Here is a 25,591-nt window from a genome sequence, read left to right on the forward strand (position 1 = left end):
CTCACTGCAACCTCTGCCTCCCAAGCGATTCTCCCGCCTCAGCCTCCCAAGTAGCTGGGATTACAGGCGCCCACAACCACATCCGGCTAATTTTTATATTTTTAATAGAGACAAAGTTTTACCATGTTGAGCAGGCTGGTGTCGAACTCCTGACCTCCAGTGATCCACCTGCCTCGGCCTCCCAAAGTGTTGGGATCACAGGCATGAGCCACCACACCTGGCCCCAATCACAAATATTAAAAGAAGCAATGAAAAATAACATTTTACAGATCGTAAACTTGTCTTCAACATTTAGCTCATCATCTTTGGAAAATAGCTCACCTGCTAAATTCATCAGCTATATGATCTATCCAAGCAGCAAGAAGATAGTTGTGCCATAGCAATCCAGTCCTCTTCCCATTTTCTCTAGGCACTCAAGGCTGAACTGCAGGGTGAGGCCCAGGCGTGGGTAGGGGTGGAGAGCACAAGGGCTACTTTCCTCCAATACAACATGAGATCTGAAGCTTGATGAGCGAGCAGAACTGGTGCGACTTGAGGGTCTGAATACAGGGTCCAGGGCCTGTATTCACGCAGGTCACTGCTGGAAGAGGAGGAGGAAGAGGAGGAGGAAGAGGAGGAATACTGGCCATGCTTCCGGTGCTTGTATATGTTTTTATGAGCTTTCTTCCTTTTCTTTTGTGTCTTTTTTTTTTTTTTTCTTTTTCTTTTTTAGACAGTCTTGCTCTGTTTTCCAGGCTGGAGTGTGGTGGCGCCATCTTGGCTCACTGCAACCTCCTCCCCACAGATTCAAGTGATTCTACTGCCTCAGCCTCCCAAGTAACTGGGATTACAGGCACCCACCACCACACCTGGCTAATTTTTGTATTTTTAGTAGAGACAGGTTTCACCATGTTGGCCAGGCTGGTCTCAAACTCCTGACCTCAGGAGATCCATGAACCTTGCCCTCCCAAAGTACTGAGATTACAGGTGTGAGCCACCGTGCCCAGGCTTCTGCATCTTTTTGTTCACTATCACTCCTGGTCCTAATATGCCAGGAGCCAAGGGATTCACAGGAGGCATTCCAGGGGCAGGTGGTGGGTATAAAGGAGGGTAGGGACCTGAGGGTTGGCATTTTGGATACCCTGGCTGTAGCACAGGATGAGGGGGCCCACCTGGAGGGAAAGCTGGATTTCCCTGGGGAGCTCCTGGTAGAGAAGAAAAGGGGCCTGGAGGAAAGAGTGTATTGGTAGGTGATAGGTTGGCATGATTGGAACCTCCAGGGTATCTGATGTTGGGGGGATATGGATTTGGTCCCGGCAGCTGGGCATTGGGATTGCACATGTTTAGGTGTTTCCTCCAGCCTTTGCACCACCGCCTGGGTGGTGATGCCTCCTCCTTCCTAGTCTCATCATGGGATTTTAATGGTGGTTCTTTTTTTTTTTCAGAGATGGAGTCTTGCTCTGTTGCCCAGGCTAGAGTACAGTGGCACGATCTCGGCTAACTGCAACCTCTGCCTCTGGGGTTCAAGTGATTCTCCTGCCTCAGCCTCCTGAGTAGCTGAGATTACAGGTGCCTGCCACCGTGTCTGGCTAATTTTGGTATTTTTAGTAGAGATGAGGTTTCACTCCCTTAACCAGGCTGGTTTCGAACTCCTGACTTTGTGATCCACTCGCCTTGGCCTCCCAAAGTGCTGGGATTACAGGGGTGTGTCACTGTGCCCGGCTTAATGGTGGTTCTTTTAGGAAAAAGGAAAGGTTCTGTGAACAGTTATAGGCACCATTGAGCTACAGATGTTTCCCACACTGCTCTTAACAAGCAGATAGGTCCTGGGAACACGAGTGGCTCCTCCCCAGGGAACTTGAGTACCTGAGAGCTTTTGCTTTACACCCAACCTGATCTCACCACACCAGTTGGTGGTGCTGTACTGGGCAGACTTCTGCATTAGAAGACTGAAACTTTAAAGTTTTGTTTTGTTTTTTTAATAAAACATGATTTATCCTTACAAATTTTGATTGGGCTGATGTCAAGCCCTGGCTAGGTACTGCCTGACTTTTTTTCAGAATCACAACTCTTTTCTTTAAGTCATGGGCCATGAACTTAGAAGGTGCTGGTGTGACAGCCTGAGATGCAGACCTGGGCTCCAATCCCACCTTCATGTGCTCATCTGTGACACAGAGATCCCAGAAGGGGTGGTGAGGTGCTGCCTGACCCTGCGTCTAGGGACTCTCCCCAGGACAGACCACCTAACTTCCAAACCAACCCTCCATTGTGCACAGTGCTGAGCCTTCCTGTAGCTCCTCAGTGCTACATAGCTCTGAGAAGTGGTCTGGCATGTTGCTGTCCAGGTGCAGTGACAAGCAGGTGCGGTGACACATGTCATCACGGACCATGAGCACCAGATAAATCTCCTGCATCATCTCCTTGGGGGACACCTGCAGGGAGAAGGCCCCAACAACTCTGATGAGAAGCCACATGGCAGGAAGCAAGGACTTGCCCTTTCCGCAGCCCAAAGTCCTGTTTCCCACTTTTAGGAAATTTAAACTTTTTTTAAATTCCAGGTTTTGTCCATACACACCATACCAGCCTCTGTGTGTGTGTGTGTGTGTGTGTGTGTGTGTGTGTATGTGTGACAGGACAGAGCCTGGCCGCGTTGACTATTCCTGCAGACCAAGAAAAATTCTGATGGGGCAGATGGAAGAATAGACAGAGAGAAAATGGCAGCTTTGCCTCCTCCCTTGTTTGGTGCTAAGGTCCCCAGGGCAAAAGGATTTTACCTTCAACTTCATTAGTATACAAAATGTATACTTTAAAATTTTTCCCACTTTCTTACTAACATCACAATTTATATATTGTGTGTATATTAACAGAGATTTAACAATTTTTTTTTTGAGACAGAGTCTCGCTCTGTTGCCCAGGCTGGAGAACAGTGGTGCCATCTCAACTCACTGCAACCTCCGTCTCCTGGGTTCAAGTGATTCTTCTGCCTCAGCTTCCCGAGTAGTTTGGATTACAGGTGACTGCCACCACACCTGGCTGGTTTTTGTATTTTTAGTAGAGACGGAATTTCATCATATTGGCCAGGCTGGTCTCCGACTCCTGACTATTTCAAGTGATCGGCCTGCCTTAGCCTCCCAAAGTGCTGGGTACAGGCATGAGCCACCGTGCCAAGTCGAGATTTAGCAATTTTATGCACCATCATTATTATAGTGGAAAATTGTATATCTGCATCTATATTTACATTCAACAGAGAGCTTAATATTTTCATATAGTTTTATGATGCTGTACAGTATCATTTCATTTTTCAACATAATGAACTCTCTTTAACATTTTTTTCTAGAAATATCCTGGTGTTGAACACCCTTAGCTCTTTTTTTTTTTTTTTATCTTTGAAAGTCTCTTTTTTTCTAATTTTTGAAGTACAATTTTTCTTGCATCAATTATTCCTGGTTGGTAGTGCTGTTTGTTTCATCACTTAGAAATGTGAAAGTTTATCAGAACCTTCCATTTTTTCCAACTAACTTTTAAGCCATTTCTCCCTATATTCTTTTTATAAGACTCTGTTTTGTTTTGAGACAGACTTTCAGTCTGTCGCCAGGTTGGAGTGTAGTAGCACTATCTCAGCTCAGTGCAACCTCCACCTCCCGGGTTCAAGCGATTCTCCTGCCTCAGCCTCCCCAGTAGCTGAGACGACAGGGGCACACCACCATGCCCAGCCACTTTTTGTATTTTTGGTAGAGATGGGGTTTTACCATGTTGGCCAGGATGATCTCGATCTCTTGACCTCGTGATCTGCCCACCTCGGCCTCCCAAAGTGTTGGGATTACAGGCGTGAGCCACTGTACCCAGCCATAAGACTCAGAGAAAAATCTAATTATTTCACTTAAACATTTTCTTAGTAGGAGCTAATCTTAGAAATTTAAACTCTATATGCCAACAGCCTGTACTATAAGGGAGTTTACTGTGTGTACGCATTTCATAGATTTCTTGCAAAAACTTATGCCATAAGAAAACTTAGAACATTGTTATACATATAGTAAATTCCCAATTGTTACCTTATTTCTCAATTATTATTTTGTACTTCTGTCTTCTTTTTTTTTGAGACGGTGTCTCGCTCTGCCGCCCAGGCTGGAGTGCAGTGGCCGGATCTCAGCTCACTGCAAGCTCCACCTCCCGGGTTCACGCCATTCTCCTGCCTCAGCCTCCCTAGTAGCTGGGACTGCAGGCGCCCGCCACCACGCCGGGCTAGTTTTTTGTATTTTTTTAGTACAGACGGGCTTTCACCATGTTAGCCAGGATGGTCTCGATCTCCTGACCTCGTGATCCGCCCGTCTCGGCCTCCCAAAGTGCTGGGATTACAGGCTTGAGCCACCGCGCCCAGCCCTTCTGTCTTCTTTAATATGAAGATTACCATGGTTGTGTTTTCACTTTCTGAATTGTCATATGTCACATTTGTCTGTAATCTTGGTTTCAAAAGTTCTAAAATACCATGCTTGAACATGTATGTTAAAATAAAGTAACACATAATAATTTATTAAGATATTTGGCTTGTATGTTTAATTAACTATAAGTAGAATATTATTATTAGCATTTCCATCCATGTTCCTAAAACTTTATCTGAATGTTAGTACAATTTATTCCTAATTTTTTATATATCAACATTTTATACCCTACTTACTATATTTATATTGTCCTCGTATTTAGAAATGTAAGACTTTTCTTCTAAAGGCTAGATTACAGCCTTACTATTATATGTAAGAAGAGCAGAAATGTATCAATAGCATAGTTTAAATTTCTCTAGTATTATTTAAATTTTTATTCCTTAAAACTTCCTCATCAAAGCTCTTTAAGAATAATTATAATGTGTTTTCTCTGAAATGTTGTTGCCCTAACTGTAGGCTAATGATTCAAAACTCATGCTCTTCATGGCTGCACAGGCAGAGTTGAAAATTGTGGTTTTCTGGTCGGGGGGGCGACGGCTCATACCTGTAATCCCAGCACTTTGGGAGGCCGAGGCGGCTGGATCACTTTAGGTCAGAAGTTCGAGACCAGCTAGGCCAACATGGTGAAACCCCATCTCTACTAAAAATACAAAAATTAGTTGGGTGTGGTGGTGGGTGCCTGTAATCCCAGCTACTTGGGAGGCTGAGGCAGGAGAACTGCTTCAACCCGGGAGGTGGAGGTTGCAGTGAGCTGCAATCCTGCCACCATACTCCAGCCTGGGTGACAGGGCAAGAATCTGTCTAAAAACAAACAAAAAAAAATGTAGTTATCTAGAATAAACACTATGTTTACTCAGGATTTTATGGGTGAAAGCTTATCTTAATTATGTTTTGTAATTTTATATTTCCGTATTTTTTTTAGAGTAGGATGCCTCACATCAGTTCATTGTGTTTCTGGTTTCTACAAAGTGCAGTATACGAGTCAGAATTTTTTTGATTAATGTTTAACTCTGTTTTGCAATTTTATATTTCTGTATTTTGTGTTTTAGGGTAAGCCACTTCATATCAGCTTATTGTGTTTTTAGTTTTAATTTATATATTATAATTTTGTATGACAATATTCAACTCTGTACACCTTAAGAGTGTGGGACAAAAGTCAAATATGAATCAGCCCTATGTCTATTGTCAATATAATTATCTATGTGTTTGTTTGCTTGTATAAATACTACCTCTATTTTGTTTGTGATTTGTATATTTTTATTCTTGGCTGGTGGCCAATAATTGTTTGGTTCTGTCTAGGTGAGTAGTCATGGAAATTGTCTTAATTTTAAAATCTATTTATTGTTTATATTATTTTAGTGTGAGAGAAATACTTTTGAGGTTTGAAGGTAAATTTTGAACAAGTTTATAACTCTTTTAGGTGTCATTTAAAATTTTGATTGTGGTAAAAATACATAACATAAAATTTAGAATCTTAAATATATTTTATTATACAATTCAGTCATGTTACATGTATTTACTAATAATATGATAAAGTTATAATCTTTTAAACGTTTAAAATAATAAAAAATAATATGATAAAGTTAAAAAGAAATGTATTTGCCCAGAGCCTGGACAACATTGCAAGATCACATCTCTTCTGAAAAGATAGATGGATGGATGAATGGATAGATAGATAGATAGATAGATAGATAGATAGAAGCCAGGCATGGTGGCTTATGCTCATAATCCCAGCAGTTTGGGAGGCCGAGGTGGGTGGATCGTTTGAGATCAGGTGTTCAAGACCAGCCTGGCCAACATGGTGAAACCCCGTCTCTACTAAAAATACAAAAAGCATCTGGGTGTGGTGGTGCACACCTGTGATTCCAGCTACTCAGGAGGCTGAGACGGGAGAATCGCTTGAACTCGGGAGAGGAGGTTGTAGTGAGCCAAGATGATGCCACTGCATTTGAGCCTGGGCCAGAGAGCAAGACTCTGTTTCAAAAAAAAAAAAAAAAAAATATATATATATATATATACACACACACACACACTAGTTGTGTATAAATGTGTGTGGATGCATACTCATCTGTGTGTAGCTTAATTTATTCAATTAGTCTGTTATTAAAAGACATTTAAATTGTCTCCAAACATTCATTATAATGAGCAAGGTTCAGTGAATTTTCCTTATTATCTGTTTTCTTTTCTTTCTATTTCTTTTCTTTTTTTTCTTTTTCTTTTTCTTTTTCTTTTTGAGGCCGAGTCTCGCTGGGTTGCCCAGGCTGGAGTGCAATGGTGTGATCTCAGCTCACTGCAACCTCTTCTCCCAGATTCAAGGGATCTCCTGCTTCAGCCTCCCGGGTAGCTGGGTTTACAGGCGCCTGCCACCACACCCAGCTAAGTTTTGTATTTTTAGTAGAGACAGGTTTTAGCCATATTGCCCAGGCTGGTCTGGAACTCCTGACCTCAAGTGATCCGCCCGCCTCCCAAAGTGCTGGGATTACAAGTGTGAGCCCATAGCGCCCAGCTTTATTATATGTTTTCAAACTGCCAGCCAAAATAACAAACAGAGAAAGGCTCTCTCAAAGAGAAGATGTTTATTTGGGAGTAGGGCATTGCAACGGGAATACATGAGATTCACCACAACCTACTGCCCAGGACTGCCGCACAGCTCAAATATATTTTTGAAAAGCGCCTGGGTCGGGCACGGTGGCTGACGCCTGCAGTCCCAGCACTTGGGGAGGCTGAAGCCGGCGGATCACCTGAGGTCGAGTTGGAGACCAGCCTGGCCAATATGGCGAAACGTCTGTACCAAAAAAAAAAAAAAAAAAAAAAAAAACCAAAAAAAAAACAAAAATACAAAAATTAGCCAGGCACGGTGGCGGGCGCCTGTAATCCCAGCTGCTCGGGAGGCTGAGGCAGGAGAATCGCTTGAACCCGGAAGGCGGAGGTTACAGTGATCCACGATTGCGTCGTTGCACTCCAGACTGGGCGACAGAGCCAGCCTCTGTCTCAGAAAAAAAAGAAAAGAGACAACAAAGAAAAGCGCCTCAAAAATTTTTCAAAAACTGTCTCTCGAGGTCTTGTGCACATGGAGTGACGTGACCTGCTGAGGTCAAGGCCAGTTTTCCAACCTCAGTGGCTGGGGAATCTCCTTCCTAGCTGAAGGATGAATCAAGGCCAGGGCGCCTCCCACCCCTCGGGAGGACACCTGACGCCTGACCGCTTAATGGCTGTGTCCACAAGTTGCCACCTAAGGAGGAGGGGAGGGGGAAGCTACGCAGCCTTGAGAGCCACTGGGAGCCCTGAGTCCCGGACCCGCAGAGCGCAGAGGACCCCAGCAGCGCCCATGTTCCTTTCGCCCCGGCCTTGCCGCGGCGGCTGGGAGAAGAGGGTGGGACGCTCTGACTCCCGCAGCCAATGAGAGCAGCGAGTTCCTGGTCTGATTCCCCAGCGCGACTCCTCAGTGATCACCTCCCGGGCCACGGGCCACCGACCCTCGGGGCCCCGAGACAATGGTGAGGCGGAAGGCTAGCCCGGGTTCCTGGGCGGCGGGTGCGGATTTGGATGGGCTCGGAGCAATGTGGCGTGAGTCTCGACAGAGCGAGACTCTGTCTCAGAAAAAAAGAAAAGAAAAAGACAGAAAAGAAAAGTACCTCAAAAATTTTTCAAAAAATGTCTCTCGAGGCCTTGTGCACACGGAGTGACGTGACCTGCTGAGGTCAAGGCCAGTTTTCCACCCTCAGTGGCTGGGGAATCTCCTGCCTAGCTGAATGATGAATCCTCCCCGCTCTGAGTGCGCGCGGCACAGTGGGGCCCGCCGCGTCGCTGGCCGGGTGGGCGCTGCTCTTCCTGCTCTGGGTGCGCGGGAAGGGGCTGGGTGTCAGCGCGCCTCTTCCTCCTGCGACTCTCGGTACCTTCCACATCTACCAACGACTGCGCGCCAGGTGGTGTGTAAGCGCAGCAGCGCCAGCGAGACAGCCAGAAACAGAAGAGCGCGCCTGGTACGGCCGGGAGCCCAGAGCCACGGGAACACTGGTGACAGGGAAAGCGGGACTTAAGGCAGCAAGGGAGGTGCGGTGCAGGCGGGAGCCAGGACTTCATGGAGAGCTGGTATTGGAGGGGGATTGGAACCAAATAAATTAAAAAAAAAAAAAAAAAAAGGGTGCGAGGGAAACAGAACATTGCCCCGATGTGTTCACTGTGTGCAGGGCATGTGCGGGTACCTGGGGTGGATATAAAGAATGCTAAGATAGGCCGCGCGCGGTGGCTTACGCCTGTAATCCCAGCACTTTGGGAGGCCGAGGTGGGCAGATCACGAGGTCAGGAGTTCGAGAGCATCCTGGCCAGCACGGTGAAACCCGTCTCTACTAAAAATACAAAAATTAGCTGGGCATGGTGGTGGGCGCCCAGCTACTCGGGAGGCTAAGGCAGGAGAATCGCTTGAACCCAGGAGGTAGAGGTTGCTGTGAGCGGAGATTGCGCCATTGCACTCCAGCCTGGGCGACAGAGCGAGACTCCTCATCAAAAAAAAAAAAAAAAAAAAAAAAAAAAAAAAGGTAACTCACCTGGCCCAAGCGTCTCACAAGGAGGAAAGGCTTCCAGGAGGCGGAAGTGGGCCTGGAGAATGGGAAATGGAGGAAATGATTGGACGAAGGTGTGTGGGTGCCTGGGAATGGTGTGAGAAAAGGCCGGGAAAGGAGAAAGCCTAGGGCAGGAGGGGGAGAAGATTGGAAAGTCAGCTTGGAGCTAGGTTGTAGAGGGCCTTGCTGCCAGGTTTGAGTTTTGAGCAAGGTGCTTCTGTCCGGTTTAGAGGAGAAGACTAAAGTAAGAAGGTGGAACTCAGCGCAGGATCCCAAGGGAAGAGCCTCATAGCCTCCGGTGAGGGAGGGTTCACTCCTTGACAGATGCAGTTGTTCCATGTCCCAGTTGGAGCCTACTCTGCGTCCAGGGCTGGCCTGGTTGTGGGACCTGGGCTGTGTCTTGGCTCCCGCTGCCCCTCCTTCTATTCCTCTCTTGCTGGCATCAGGTTGCAGAGAGCTTCTGTTTCCTGCTGCCACCCTTCCATAGGCGTAGCAGCCTCTGTATTCTGTGAGCTCTGCTTGGGGTGCTGCAGCAAGAGCGTGAGCATGGATGGGGAGAGCCACTCCTATGAGAGATGAGACCTCGGGTCTGTATGGGGGAAGGCAGCCTCTCCAAGCACTTTGCCTGCTTCCCTTGGTTCTGCTGGTCACAGTCTTAGCCCCAGAGCCCTGCCTACCCTTTCTCCTCAATTGCATCCTCTTTCCCAGCTATTTCCATGAGTTCAGATTCTCCATTTTTCTTCCTGTCTCCTCCATCAGACTATGAGCTCCTGGAAATCAGGGACACTTAGCTGACTCACCTCTGGCCCATGAGACCTGGCTCCAAGCAGCCTAGTCAGCACTTCTTAACCTCAACTAAACTGCAGGGTTCACTGTGGGCAGGAAGACAAGAGGTCCAGCTGGACTAGCCACTGCCCTGGACCTGCCATGAGCCATTGATGTCCATTATTTCTAATGCTCACAGCAACCCTGGTAGGTCTTGTACCGGTTTTACAAATGGGGAAAATTGAGTTTCTGGTGTGAGTCGTGTGTCCAGTATGGCCTAGCTAGTCAATGGGGCTGGACTCCAACTTACCCTGATTTCAGAGCCAAAATTCTTGACAATCTTTTTCCCACCCATTCCCTTCCCTCCTGTAGTTCTGATTCTGTTGCCTCATCTCTGGCTTGTTGTAATAGCTGTCTGATCAGTTGCCCTTTTTCCAGGTACCCTACACCTCTCTTTGACCTACACATAGTCCCAAGAGTGAGTTTTCATGGCACTGCCTCCCTGCCTAAAATCTTGGCTGGCTCTAGTCAGGATCCAGTCCACCCAGTGCCTCAGGCTTTCTGACTTCTGCATTCACTTCATGTGACTCTCCAGCTTAAATACAGTGCCCCAACTCATTCCCTCCCACCTCTAGGGTTGTATCGAGTCCTGGGGCTGCAGAGTTGGGAAGGGAGGCATGATTGGCCATGGAATTCAACCACTTGTTCCTTCACCCCTAACTCACAAGAATCCCTTCATCAACACCAGCTCTCTTCCAGCTCCCTGGCCTTTTATAGTAGGAAAGCCCTTTTCCATGTGGAGCTGTTTGCCTGGCCAGCTCCAGTGCGATTTTCTCTAGGAGGCCTGGCCAGTATTTGACCAGACTTTTGGTTGTAAGTAAAAGAAGCTCAAATCATACTTGCTTGAGCAAGAAGGGATTTTAAAGTCCAGGAATAAAACTGGATCAGGCATGGCTGGATCCAGGATCCTTCTCTTCCCCATCTCCATCTTTTCATCCATCTGCTATTTCTTGTCTCTGCTTTCCTCTAGGTCAACTTCATTTTTTGCAGCCTGTCTTCCAGTAGAGGCCCCAGAAGTTTTCAGGCTTAGATTCGGCTTAGCAACTCCCACAAAGGCAGAGTGCCTTTCCTAGAACCAGTCTTGTTGGCTTGATTTGGGTTATAGGCCCATCTCTAAACCTGTCTCTGTGGCCAGGAGAATAAAATCAGCCTTTAGTCATGTGCCTTCTGGGGCAGAGTGAGTAGAATTAGCCTTACCTGAGCCAAAGGAAGACAGGGATTGTTAGAAGCAGATGAAGAGGGGCTGGGTGCAGTGGTTCACCACCTGTAATCCCAGCACTTTGGGAGGCTGAGGCAGGCAAATCACTTGAGGTCAGGAGTTCAAGACCAGCCTGGCCAACACGGAGAAACCCCTTCTCTACTAAAAATACAAAAATTAGCCAGTTGTGGTGGTGAACACCTGTAATCTCAGATACTCGGGAAGCTGAGGAAGGAGAACCTCTTGAACCTGGGAGGTGGAGGTTTCAGTGAGCTGATATCGCCTCACTGCACTCCATCCTGAATGACAGAGTGAGACTGTCAAATAAAAAGGGTGGTCGCTGGTCAAAACAACAGACCTCAGTAGGAAGGGTACCCTTCCTTCCGTGTTCCTAATGGTCCTAATGGGCTTGTCATCCTGGGACAGTTGTTCTCTGTGTTTGAGCTCTAGTCGCTTACATTAGAGGTTTTGCAAGAGCTCTTTATTTCGTTGGCTTGGTGGTCCTTCCCTGCTCCTTTTCTTTCCCTCAAGGTGATACGTGAGTTAACAGATACAAATGTTTAGAACAGGGCTTGGCATGTAATAAGCCTCAATAAGTGTTAGCTGTTATCCTATGGACTATTACCACGAGTCAATGAATTTTTCCAGACCTGAAATTCAATAATCCTGGCTATGAATCTGGGCTTTGCCATTTACTAGTTATGTGATCTTGATCAAGTTATTTTGCCACTGAGTTTCCTCATCTATAAAATGGTGTCATCCTAACTTCCTGGGATTGTTGAGAGAATTAAACAAGACAGTGTGCAATAGACACCTAGCACAGTGAGGATACCCAGTAGTGGTAATGATTTTTTTTACAATCACTACTATCGCCATTACAAAACCTTTTTCAAACTTCCCAGTTAGGGTTTATGTTTTCAAGCCGGGCACCTTGGCTCACACCTGTAATCTCAGCAATTTGGGAGACCAAGGCAGGTGGATCACCTGAGGTCAGGAGTTCAAGACCAACCTGGCCAACATGGTGAAACCCCATCTCTACTAAAAATACAATTAGTCAGGTGTGGTGACACACACCTGTAGTTCCAGCTACTCAGGGAGCTAAGCCAGGAGAATCACTCAAACCCGGGAGGTAGAGGTTGCAGTGAGCCAAGGTCATGCCATTCCACTCCAGCCTGGGCAACAAAAGTGAAACTCTGTCTCAAAAAGAAAAAGAAAAGAAAAAAGAAAAAAAAGGAATTAATGTTTTCAAAACACCTTGCCCCTATATTCTAGCTCTTTCTTCATTCTGCCTTGTGTTGTAGCAACTTGTTAGCTTTTCTGCAGGCCTCACTAGCCAAGGAGGTGGCAGGGGGCCTCTTCCTTGTTTTGTTTCTCCCGGTGCCTGGATTGAGGTTTGTTTCCCATCTCCCTCTTTCTGAAAGCGGGGCTGTGAGCTACTCTCAGGATCCCTTATGGGGCCAGCTTAGCCTCTGTCCTGTGATTGCAGGTGTTTGGAATGGAAAAAGTGGAACAGTGAGACCTTTATGTACACAGGGTGCCTCAACCGGCTCACCATCTCACTGTGGGTTGGGAAGTACAAGAAGATGTCCAAAAACATCATAATCAATCCAATGGGCATTCTAGAGGTGGACACCAACAAATGGGGGAGAACAGCACTGTTCCCTAGTTCTGGGAGCAGGTAGGGCACTGCTCCTGGTGCATGTGGCTCACAGGGAGCTGATTTTAGCCAAGGGCATCCCAGAGTGGACTGGTCCAAGTCCCATGTCCTCATGGAAGGCTCTGCCCACTACTGCTGTCCTCAGGCTGCACAGCTACCAAGGAGAGAGATGGGTCATAAGCTCATCTCACAGGCTGGCAAACTAAGAGCTCAGAGGGACCCTTTCATTGTCTGTGTTTCCACAGGAAGTCAGGAATGGGGAAATCATGGGCTAAAATAAGAGATAAAAGGGAACCTATTTACTCCTTCATGGTAAGGAAGTGTTCTGGTGGAACATGGGCTAATTAAAGGAACAGATGGCATGGTCTTCCTACAAGCTTCCTGTAGACCCACTTGTTTAATAGCCTTAGAAATGTCCATAGTCTTTGACCCATGTAGTAATTCTACTTCTTGAAACTGGGTTTAAGGAAAAGGGAAATAGGTTTCAATATAATTAAAGATACCAAACAGCTAGAGAGATTGCATCACAGTTTTATTTCTAATTGACAAAATCTCTATATCCAATCATAGAGGACTCACTAAGTGTGGTGAATCTGGCCAGGCGCAGTGGCTCACACCTGTAATCCTAACACTTTGGGAGGTCAAGGCAGGGGGATCACAAGATCAAGAGATCGCTACCATCCTGGCCAAATGGTGAAACCCCATCTCTACTAAAAATTAGCTGTGCGTGGTGGCACGCACCTGTAGTCCCAGCTACTCGGTAGGCTGAGGTAGGAGAATCTCCTGAACCCAGGAGGCAGAGGTTGCAGTGGGCTGAGATCGCACTACTGCACACCAGCATGGGCGACAGTGCAAGACTTCCTCTCAAAAAAAGAAAAAAAAATGTGGTGAATCTACTCTATGGCATTTTGTTATTGTGGGACTTTGGCCAAGTTACTTATCACCATACCCTTGTAAAAGCAGCTTTATTGATGTATACTTGTCATATGATAAACTATGCATATTTAAAGTATGCCATTTGGTATGGGCATTGTGACTCATGCTTGTGAGCCATGACTGTACCACTGCGCTCCACCCTGAGCAAAAGAGTGAGAGCTTGTCTCAAAAAAATAATATAAAGGGGGGTGGTGCCACGATGGCCGAATAGGAACAGCTCCAGTCTGCAGCTCCCAGCGTGAACAACGCAGAAGACGGGTGATTTCTGCATTTCCAACTGAGGTACTGGGTTCATCTCACTGGGCCTTGCCAGACAAGTGGGTGCAGCCCATGGAGCAGGGTGGGGTATTGCCCCACCCGGAAAGCGCAAGGGGTCTGGGAATTCTCTTTCCTAGCAAAGGGAACCCGTGAACAGAGGGCACATGGAAAATCGGGACACTCCCAGCCTAATACTGCGCTTTTCCAACTGGCTTAGCAAACGGCACACCAGGAGATTGTATCCCCCGACAGGCTCGGAGGGTCCCACGCCCATGGAGCCTTGCTCACTGCTAGCACAGCAGTCTGAGATTGAACTGCAAGGTGGCAGCGAGGCTGAGGGAGGAGTGCCCGCCATTGCTGAGGCTTGAGTAGGTAAACAAAGCAGCCAGGATGCTCAGACTGGGTGGAGCCCATCTCAGCTCTAGCATGCCTGCTTGCCTCGGTAGACTCCACCTCTGGGGACAGGGCATAGTTGAACAAACGGCAACAGAAACTTCTGTAGACTTAAACGTCCCTGTTCGAACACACAGCTTTGAAGAAAGTAGTGGTTCTCCCAGCATGGAGTTTTTGAGATCTGAGAATGGACAGACTGCCTCCTCGAGTGGGTCTCTGACCCCATAATAGCCTAACTGGGAGGCACCTCCCAGTAGGGGGGCAACTGATACTTCATAAGGCTGGGTGCCTCTCTGAGATGAAGCTTCCAGAGGAAGGATTAGGCAGCAATATTTGCTGTTCTGCAGCCTCCGCTGGTGATACCCAGGCAAACAGGGTCTGGAGTGGACCTCCAGCAAACTCAAACAGACCTGCAGCTGAAGGTCCTGACTGTTAGAAGGAAAACTAACAAACAGAAAGGACATCCACACCAAAACCCCATCTGTACGTCACCATCATCAAAGACCAAAGGTAGATAAAACCACAAAGATGGGGAGAAACCAGAGCAGAAAAGCTGAAAATTCTAAAACTCAGAGCGCCTCTTCTCCTCCAAAGGAACGCAGCTCCTCACCAGCAACGGAACAAAGCTGGATGGAGAATGACTTTGACGATTTGAGAGAAGAAGGCTTCAGACGATCTGTAATAACAGACTTCTCCGAACTAAAGGAGGATGTTAAAACCCATTGCAAAGAAGCTAAAAACCTTGAAAAAAGAGTAGACAAATGACTAACTAGAATCAACAGTGTAGAGAAGTCCTTAAATGACCTGATGGAGCTGAAAACCATGGCACCAGAACTATGTGACACATGCACAAGCTTCAGTAGCAGATTTGATCAAATGGAAGAAAGGGTATCAGTGATTGAAGATCAAATGAATGAAATGAAGTGAGAAGAAAAGTTTAGAGAAAAAAGAGTAAAAAGAAATGAACAAAACCTCCAAGAAATATGGCATTACGTGAAAAGACCAAATCTACATCTGATTGGTGTACCTGAAAGTGATGGGGCGAATGGACCTAAGTTGGAAAACACTCTTCAGGATATCATCCAGGAGAACTTCCCCAACCTAGAGAGGCAGGCCAACATTCAAATTCAGGAAATATGGAGAATGCCACAAAGATACTCCTCGAGAAGGGCAACTCCAAGACACATAATTGTCAGATTCACCAAAGTGAATCTGAACAAAGGAAAAAACGTTAAGTGTAGCCAGAAAGAAAGGTTGGATTACTCACAAAGAGAAGCCCATCAGATTAACAGTGGATTTCTCAGCAAAAACTCTACAAACCAGAAGACAGTGGGGACCAATATTCAACATTCTTAAAGAAAAGAATTTTCAACCCAGAATTTCATATCCAGCCAAACTAAGCTTCATTAGTGAAGGAGAAATAAAATACTTTACAGGCAAACAAATGCTGAGAGATTTTGTCACCACCAGGCCTGCCTTACACGAGCTCCTGAAGGAAGCACTAAACATGGAAAGGAACAACCCGTACCAGCCACTGCAAAAACATGCCAAATAAGACCTTTGATACTAGGAAGAAACTGCATCAACTAATGAGCAAAATAACCAGCTGACATCATAATGACAGGATCAAATTCACACATAACAATATTAACCTTAAATGTAAATGGGCTAAATGCTCCAATTAAAAGACACAGACTGGCAAATTGGATAAAGAGTCAAGACCCATCAGTGTGCTGTATTCATGAGGCCCATCTCACGTGCAGAGACACACATAGGCTCAAGATAGAGGGATGGAGGAAGATCTACCAAGCAAATGGAGAACAAAAAAAGGCAGGGGTTGCAATCTTAGTCTCTGATAAAACAGACTTTAAACCATCAAAGATCAAAAGAGACAAACAGGGGCATTACATCATGGTAAAGGGATCAATTCAACAGGAAGAGCTAACTATCCTAAATATATATGCACCCAATACAGGAGCACCCAGATTCATAAAACAAGTCCTGAGAGACCTACAAAGAGATTTAGACTCTCATACAATAATAATGGGAGACTTTAACACCCCACTGTCAACATTAGACAGATCAATGAGACAGAAAGTTAACAAGGATATCCAGGAATTGGACTCAGCTCTGCACCACGCAGACCTAATAGACATCTACAGAACTCTCCACCCCAAATCAACAGAATATATATTCTTCTCAGCACCACATCTCACTTATTCCAAAATTGACCACATAGTTGGAAGTAAAGCACTCCTCAGCAAATGTAAAAGAACGGAAATTATAACAAACTGTCTCTCAGACCACAGGGTAATCAAACTAGAACTCAGGATTAGGAAACTCACTCAAAACCACTCAACTACATGGAAATTGAACAACCTGCTCCTGAATGACTACTGGGTCCATAATGAAATGAAGGCAGAAATAAAGATGTTCTTTGAAACCAATGAGAACAAACTCAACATACCAGAATCTCTGGGACACATTTACAGCAGTGTGTGGAGGGAAATTTATAGCCCTAAATGCCCACAAGAGAAAGCAGGAAAGATCTAAAATTGACACCCTAACATCACAATTAAAAGAACTAGAGAAGCAAGAGCAAACACATTCAAAAGCTAGCAGAAGGCAAGACATAACTAAGATCAGAGCAGAACTGAAAGAGAGACACAAAAAACCCTTCAAAAAATCAATAAATCCAGGAGCTGGTTTTTTGAAAAGTTCAACAAAATTGATAGACTGCTAGCAAGACTAATAAAGAAGAAAAGAGAGAAGAACCAAATAGATGTAATAAAAAATGATAATGGGGATATCACCAGCGATCCCACAGAAATAGAAACTACCATCAGAGAATACTATAAACACCTCTACACAAATAAACTAGAAAATCTAGAAGAAATGGATAATTTCCTGGACACTTACACCCTCCCAAGAGTAAACCGGGAAAAAGTTGAATGCCTGAATAGACCAATAACAGGTTCTGAAATTGAGGCAATAATTAATAGCCTACCAACCAAAAAAAGTCCAGGACCAGATGGATTCACAGCCAAATTCTACCAGGGTTACAAATAGGTGCTGGTTCCACTCCTTCAGAAACTATTCCAATCAACAGGAAAAGAGGGAATCCTCCCTAATTCACTCTATGAGGCCAACATCATCCTGATACCAAAGCCTGGCAGAGATACAACAAAAAAAGAGAATTTTAGACCAATATCCCTGATGAACATCGATGCAAAAATCCTCAATAAAATACTGGCAAACCAAATCCAGCAGCACATCAAAAAGCTTATCCACCATGATCAATTGAGATTCATCCCTGGGATGCAAGGCTGGTTCAACATACACAAATCAATAAACGTAATCCAGCATATAAACAGAACCAAAGACAAAAACCAATGATTATCTCAATAGATGCAGAGAAGGCCTTTGACAAAATTCAACCACGCTTCATGTTAAAAACTCTCAATAAACTAGGTATTGATGGGACGTATCTCAAAATAATAAGAGCTATTTATGACAAACCCACAGCCAACATCATACTGAATGGGCAAAAACTGGAAACATACCCTTTGAAAACTGGCACAAGACAGGGATGCCCTTTCTCACTACTCCTATTCAACGTAGTGTTGGAAGTTCTGGCCAGGGCAATCAGGCAAGAGAAAGAAATAAAGGGTATTCAATCAGGAAAAGAGGAAGTCAAATTGTCCCTGTTTGCAGATGACATGATTGTATGTTTATCGTATGTCAGGAAACCCCATAATCTCAGCCCAAAATCTCCTTAAGCTGATAAGCGACTTCAGCAAAGTCTCAGGATACAAAATCAATGTGCAAAAATCACAAGCATTCCTGTACACCAATAACAGACAAACAGAGAGCCAAATCATGAGTGAACTCCCATTCACCATTCTTCAAAGAGAATAAAATATCTAGGAATCCAACTTGCAAGGGATGTAAAGGACCTCTTCAAGGAGAACTACAAACCGCTGCTCAGCAAAATAAAAGAGGACACAAACAAATGGAAGAACTTTCCATGCTCATGGATAGGAATAATCAATATTGTGAAAATGGCCATACTGCCCAAGGTAATTTATAGATTCAATGCCATCCCCATCAAGCTACCAATGACTTCCTTCACAGAATTGGAAAAAACTACTTTAAAGTTCATATGGAACCAAAAAAGCCCACATTGCCAAGACAATCCTAAGCAAAAAGAACAAAGCTGGAGGCATCATGCTACCAGACTTCAAACTATACTACAAGGTTACAGTAACCAAAACAGCATGGTACTGGTACTAAAACAGAGATACAGACCAATGGAACAGAATAGAGCGCTCAGAAATAATACCACACATCTACAACCACCTGATCTTTGACGAACCTGACAAAAACAAGAAATGGGGAAAGGAGTCCCTGTTTAATAAATGGTGCTGGGAAAACTGGCTAGCCATATGTAGAAAGCTGAAGCTGGATCCCTTCCTTACACCTTATACAAAAATCAATTCAAGATGGATTAAAGACTTAAATGTTAGACCTAAAACCATAAAAACCCTAGAAGAAAACCTAGGTAATACCATTCAGGCCATAGGCATGGGCAAGGACTTCATGTCTAAAACACCAAAAGCAATGGCAACAAAAGCCAAAATTGACAAATGGGATCTAATTAAACTAAAGAGCTTCTGCACAGCAAAAGAAACTACCATCAGAGTGAACAGGCAACCTACAGAATGGGAGAAAATTTTTGCAATCTACTCATCTGACAAAGGGCTAATATCCAGAATCTACAAAGAACTCAAACAATTTTACAAGAAAAAAATCAAACAACCCCATCAAAAAGTGGGAAAAAGATATGAACAGACACTTCTCAAAAGAAGACATTTATGCAGCCAACAGACACATGAAAAAATGCTCATCATCACTGACCATCAGAGAAATGCAAATCAAAACCTCAATGAGATACCATCTCACACCAGTTAGAATGACAATCGTTAAAAAGTCGGGAAACAATAGGTGCTGGAGAGGATGTGGAGAAATAGGACCACTTTTACACTGTTGGTGGGACTGTAAACTAGTTCAACCATTGTGGAAGTCAGTGTGGCAATTCCTCAAGGATTTAGAACTAGAAATACCATTTGACCCAGCCATCCCATTACTGGGCATATACCCAAACTATTATAAATTATGCTGCTATAAAGACACATGCACATCTATGTTTATTGTGGCACTATTCACAATAGCAAAGACTTGGAACCAACCCAAATGTCCATCAATGATAGACTGGATTAAGAAAATGTGGCACATATACACCCTGGAATACTATGTAGCCATAAAAAAGGATGAGTTCGTGTCCTTGATAGGGACGTGGATGAAGCTGGAAACCATCACTCTGAGCAAACTATCACAAGGACAGAAAACCAAACACTGCATGTTCTCACTCATAAGTGGGAACTGAACAATAAGAACACATGGACACAGGATGGGGAACATCACGCACCAGGGCCTGCCAGGGGGTAGGGGAAGGGGGAAGTGGCAGGTATAGCATTAGGAGATATACCTAATGTAAATGATGAGTTAACGGGTGTAGCACAGCAACATGGCACATGTATACATATGTAACAAACTTGCACGTTGTGCACATGTACCCTAGAACTTGTGGTAAAATAAATAAATTAAATTAAATTTAAAAAATAAGCTGGGCATCATGCCTCATGCCTGTCATCCCCCAGCACTTTGGGTGGCCAAGACAGGAGAATCACTTGAGCTTAGGAGTTTCAGACCAACCTGGGCAACATTGTGAGACCCAGTCTCTACAAAAAAAATCCAAAAATTCAACCAGGAGTGATAACACATGCCTGTAGTCCCCACTACTGGGAAGGCTGGGGTAGAAGGACTGCTTGAACTCAGTAGATCAAGGCTGCAGTGAGCTATGGATACTGCCAGTGCACTCCAGCCTGGGACACAGCGTGAGACACCATCTCTAAATAAACAAAGAAACAAACAAAATAAGGAGTATACTTTAATAAGTTTTGACATACATGTGCACCCATGAAATTATTACCACAATTATGACAATGAGCATGGCCGCCATGTCCCCAAATTTCCTCATTTTCCTTGGTAATCTCTTCCTCAAGCCCCTCCTTCCCTCTTCCCTTTACATCCTTAGCCTAACACTGATCTTTCTGTCACTATAAATCAGTTTGTTTCTAGAGTTTTATGTAAATAGAATCCTGCAGAACTCTTTTTCTGCGGATAGCTTTTTTCACTCAGCATAATTATTTTGAGATTGATCTATGTTGAAGCATGTATCTATAACATGCTTTGTTTCACTGCTGAGTCTTATTCTATTGTTTGATTCTCTCATGGTTTATATATTCACCTGCTAATGGACATTTGGCTGCTTCCAGTTTGAAGCTTTAACAAATGAAGTGGAACATCTGCAAATGGTCTTCTGTGGACATATATTTTTATATCTCCCTTTCTTTTGGGCAAATACCCAAGAGTGAAATGGCTAGATCATATGGGAGTTGTATGTTTAAATTTTTAAGAAACTGCCAACGTTTTTTCAAAGCAGTTATAGCATTTTACATTCCCACCTGCAGTGTGATTGTTCTAGTTTTTCACGTTGTAATCAACTTGGTGTGGGTCATTTTAATTTTAATTTTAGCCTTGTAATAGATGTGTAGTAGTTTCTCATTTCCCTGATGACTAATGATGTTGGGCATCTTTTCTTGCACATATTTGTCATTTATATATCTTCTTTGAGTGGACTATTCTAATCTTTTATCAATTTTAAAAATCAGGTTGTTTTCTTATCTATTATAAAAACACATCCTTGATTAGATACATAATTTGCAATTTTTTTCCTCCAGACTATAACTTGTCTTTCAAAAAGCAAAAGTTTTTAATTTTGGTGAGGTCCAGTTTAATAATTTCTTATTTTATACATTGTGTTTTTGATGTACTATTTAAGAAATCATTGAATAATTCAGTGTCTTAAAATTTTTCTTCTAGAATTATTACAGAAACCATAAAGTGAAGCTATCTGGGCCTGTAGTTTTCTTTGTGAGCAAGTTTTTAACTAGAAATTCAATTTTTAAATAAATATCAAGCCCCTTAGTTGATTTTTCTTCTTGAGTGGGGTTTGGTAGTTTGTCTCTAAGGTATTTGTCCATTTTTCCAAGTTAAATAATTTATTGATGTAAATTTGTATATAATATTTTTATTGCCCTTTTAGTACCTATAGCTATAGCACATCTTTTATTCTTAATATTGGTATTTTTTGCCTTTTTTTCTTGCCCAGTCTGACTAAAGGCTAATCAATTTTATTGATCTTCTAAAGAAAACTAGCTTTAATTTTAATGATTTTTCTCTTTCTGTGTGTGCTTTGTTTTCTATTTTATTGATTTCTGCTTTAGTCTTTAGTATTTACTTATTTCCTTACTTTGGATTTAATTTTACTTTTCCTAGTTTTTTAAGGTTAAGGTTTAGTTCATTGATTTAGCCTTTTGTAAAATAAATATGGATGTTGATGCTATAAATTTTCCCTTAACCACTGTTTTAAGCTAACAAATTTTAATTTTCTTTTTATTTTCATTCAGTTGAAAATACTTTTTTTTTTTTTTTTTTTGAGACGGAGTCTTGCTCTGTCGCCCGGGCTGGAGTGCAGTGGCCGGATCTCAGCTCACTGCAAGCTCCGTCTCCCGGGTTTACGCCATTCTCCTGCCTCAGCCTCCGGAGTAGCTGGGACTACAGGCGCCCGCCACCTCGCCCGGCTAGTTTTTGTATTTTTAGTAGAGATGGGGTTTCACCGTGTTAGCCAGGATGGTCTCGATCTCCTGACCTCGTGATCCGCCCGTCTTGGCCTCCCAAAGTGCTGGGATTACAGGCTTGAGCCACCGCGCCCGGCCTTGATTTCCCTTTTGATGTCTGCTTTCACCAATGGATTATTTAGAAGCATGTTAATTCTTCATCACTGGATTTGAGCAATTTTATTGGGATGTGCCTTAGAGTTGTCATCATAATTCTTGTGCTTGAAATTTGTTATAATTTTTAAAAATCAAGTCTGGACATATTTTGGCTGTTATTTCTTTAAATACCTTTTGGTCCTCTCCTCCTCCTCCTCTCTTTTTGGGACTGCTATTACATAAATGTTAGGCAGCTTCAAATTGTTCCACAGCTCCGCTCACTGATGCCCTATTGATTTTTAAAGAATTCTTTGTTCTCTCTGTTTCATTTGGATAGTTTCATCTTCTGGATATTTTTCACTAACCCTTTCTTCTGCAATTTCTAATTTGTTATTAGTCCCATTTGGTGCATTTTTTATTTCACATGATGGGATTTACGTTTTCAGAAGTTCGATTTTGTCTTTTAACATATCTTTTAAATTTCTCTACTAAATTTTTTAAATATAGGAAATAAAATTGTAGTAACTGTTTTGATCTTCCTGTTTGCTAATTCTAATATTTGCCAGTTCTAAGTCTGTTTTGATTGATTTGCCTTCTTATTATGTGTACATTTTTTCTGCCTCTTCGCATGGGTGGTAAACTTTGATTGGATTCTAACATTGTGACATTATGGCATTTAACCTTATTGGGTGCTGGATATTTTTGTATTTCTGTAAATTTTGTGTTTTGTTCTAGAAGGCAGCTAAATTACTTAAAAACACTTTGATCCGGTGAGGTCTTTATTTTTATTATTTTTTTGAAACGGAGTCTCACCCTTGTCTCCCAGGCTGGAGTGCAATGGCATTATCTCAGCTCACTGCAACCTCTGCCTCCTGGGTTCAAATGATTCTCCAGCGTCAGCCTCCCAAGTAGCTGGAATTACAGGCTCCCACTACCATCCCTGGCCAATTTTTGTATTTTTAGTAGAGACAGGGTTTCACCATGTTGGTCAGGCTGGTCTCGAACTCCTGACCTCGGGTGATCCACCCGCCTCGGCCTCCCAAAGTACTGAGATTACAGGCATGAACCAGTGCACCTGGCCTCAGCTTTAAGAATTTGTAAGGATTTTGTTTGCTGGTAAATCATCGACTCTTCTGAAAGTATCTGTTTTGGTCTACTATTTCATTTCCAATTTGAAAAGGTATATACACACACACACACACACACACACACACAGGCATGCATAAATACACTTTTTCTCTCTATATCTCTTATAACTAAAGTTTATCTTTAGCTTAATATATTGGTATATTTCATGTAATATAAATCACACCAAAAAAAGTGTTTAATTGGCTCAGAAATAAAAAATATACAAAGAAAAGTATTGGATACAATTTTATAACTAGCGATTCAGAATTCAGAAACCATGGCTTCTAATTATACTCTGCATAATCTTTATTGTAACTATCATAATGTCCCAGTAGTTACAGAAGGGAGAAAACAATATAAAATATATCTCTTGAGAATATTGGTCTTCAAATGATTTAGGGTTTCAATTCTCTTTTGAAAATAAACTTACTAAAGAAGTAATTCCATTGTGTTACCTAAAATAGTATATTGTTATTATCTGTTACCTCCAATGTTGGATAAAGTAGAATAGGTTACCATGGAAAAGATAACATTTGATTCATTGCACATCAGTGTTAAAACATGATAAACCATTTAGTTTTCGTAATTAAATTAAGCTCACACATTGTCTAAATAAGACATTTTAAAACTCACTATATGCTACTTGGTCAAAGCACAGTTACAAGCACATAAGAAGCATTAGTTTTTTTCCGATTTAGTGATCTTAGAGATTTTCTTTTCTTTTCTTTTCTTTTTTTGAGACGGAGTTTCACTCTTGTTGCCCAGGCTGGAGTGTAATGGTACAATCTCGGCTCACCACAACCTCTGCCTCCCGGATTCAAGCAATTCTCCTGCCTCAGTCCCTCAAGTGGCTGGGATTACAGGCACCCGCCACCACGCCCAGCTAATTTTTGTATTTTTAGTAGTGATGGGGTTTCACCAAGTTGGCCAGGCTGGTCTCGAACTCCTGACCTCAGGTGATCCTCCTACCTTGGCCTCCCAAAGTGCTGGGATTACAGGTGTGAGCCACTATGGCCAGCCTGATATTTTCTTTCTCCATTTTTAAATACTGAGGGTAATTATTTAGAAAACATTGATTTAATAAGACATTTAAAACCTTTCATAGGCCTGTCACAGTGGCTCACGGGTTCAAGTGATTCTCCTGCCTCAACCTCTCAAGTAGCTGGGATTAGAGGTGTGTGCCACCACACCCGGCTAACTTTTGTATTTTTAGTAGAGAGAGATTTCACCATGTTGGCCAGGCTGGTCTCCAACTTCTGACCTCAGTTGATCCGCCCACTTCTGCCTCCCAAAGTGCTGGGATTATAGGCTTGAGTCACTGTGCCCAGCACATCACTGTTAAATCAACAACAAAGAGCATCCTTCTTTAGATTTTCTTCATGGATTTTACATTTCCCACTAAGCTTCCATAAGAAAACTGATACTAATGATGCCCACCTAATACAGAATGGCCTCTCATATCTCTGAGGCAGCAACAGTGGGCCACATGTTTTCTTATAAACGCAAGGAATTTAGGCATTTCACTGACCAATTTTTGAGAGTTTAATTACATAATAATTGAAAATTTCCAATACTGTCAATACAAAACCAGTATTCATTGAATATAAATACATCTGTCTAAACATCAAAGTCTTGCTTCTTTATTTATTTATTTTTATTCATTAATTTTTTTTTTTTTGAGATAGAGTCTCGCTCTGGTGCCCAGGCTGGAGTGCAGTAGCTCGGTCTCAGCTCACTGCAACTTCTGCCTCCTGGGTTTGAGCTATTCTTCTGCCTCAGCCTCCCAAGTAGCTGGGATTATCGGCGCCCACCACCAAACCCAGCTAATTTTTGTAATTTTAGTAGAGACGTGGTTTCACCATATTGGTCAGACTGGTCCTTGAACTCCTGACCTCAGGTGATCCACCTGCCTCAGCCTCCTAAAGTGCTAGGATTATAGGCATGAGTCCCCGAGCCTGACCTGTCTTGATACTTTAAAACATACAACTAAATTATCTTATTGTTTAGACTTTGGGTTCCCTATTTTAAAACTCCTGTTTAAAATGAAACTTTAAAGCGTTAGTACTTTTTTGTGTAATCCTCTGATGTTTATTTAGACTTAATTTTTTATAATACTTTTTTTCCGTTTTGTAGAGATGGGGGTCTGGCTATGTTGCCTAGGCTGGTCTCAAACTTCTAACCTTAAATGATCCTTCTGTCTCAGCCTCCCAAAGTGCTAGAATTAGAGGCATGAGACACTGAGCTTGATTTTTTTTATTACTTTCTCAAATTTATTGCATCTGTAAAGCTTTTTTTTTTCTGTGAATACTGGTAATTTC

General features: G+C 43.1%; 1 protein-coding gene across 1 annotated transcript; it reads right to left on the reverse strand.

Annotated features, from left to right (window-relative positions):
* Window positions 1–405: 405 nt before the first annotated feature.
* Window positions 406–1,320, reverse strand: LOC117072256 (proline-rich protein 13-like). The gene is made up of 2 exons (XM_033192149.1): window positions 983–1,320; window positions 406–667 (listed from the first exon to the last, which is right to left on the reverse strand). Exons 1-2 carry the CDS (start codon window positions 1,318–1,320, stop codon window positions 406–408), a joined length of 600 nt encoding a protein of 199 aa, XP_033048040.1.
* Between the last annotated feature and the right edge of the window lie 24,271 nt (window positions 1,321–25,591).

The sequence above is a fragment of the Trachypithecus francoisi genome, unplaced genomic scaffold, assembly GCF_009764315.1.
Source record: "Trachypithecus francoisi isolate TF-2019V2 unplaced genomic scaffold, Tfra_2.0 Lachesis_group4, whole genome shotgun sequence".
NCBI classification, from domain to species: Eukaryota; Metazoa; Chordata; class Mammalia; order Primates; family Cercopithecidae; genus Trachypithecus; species Trachypithecus francoisi.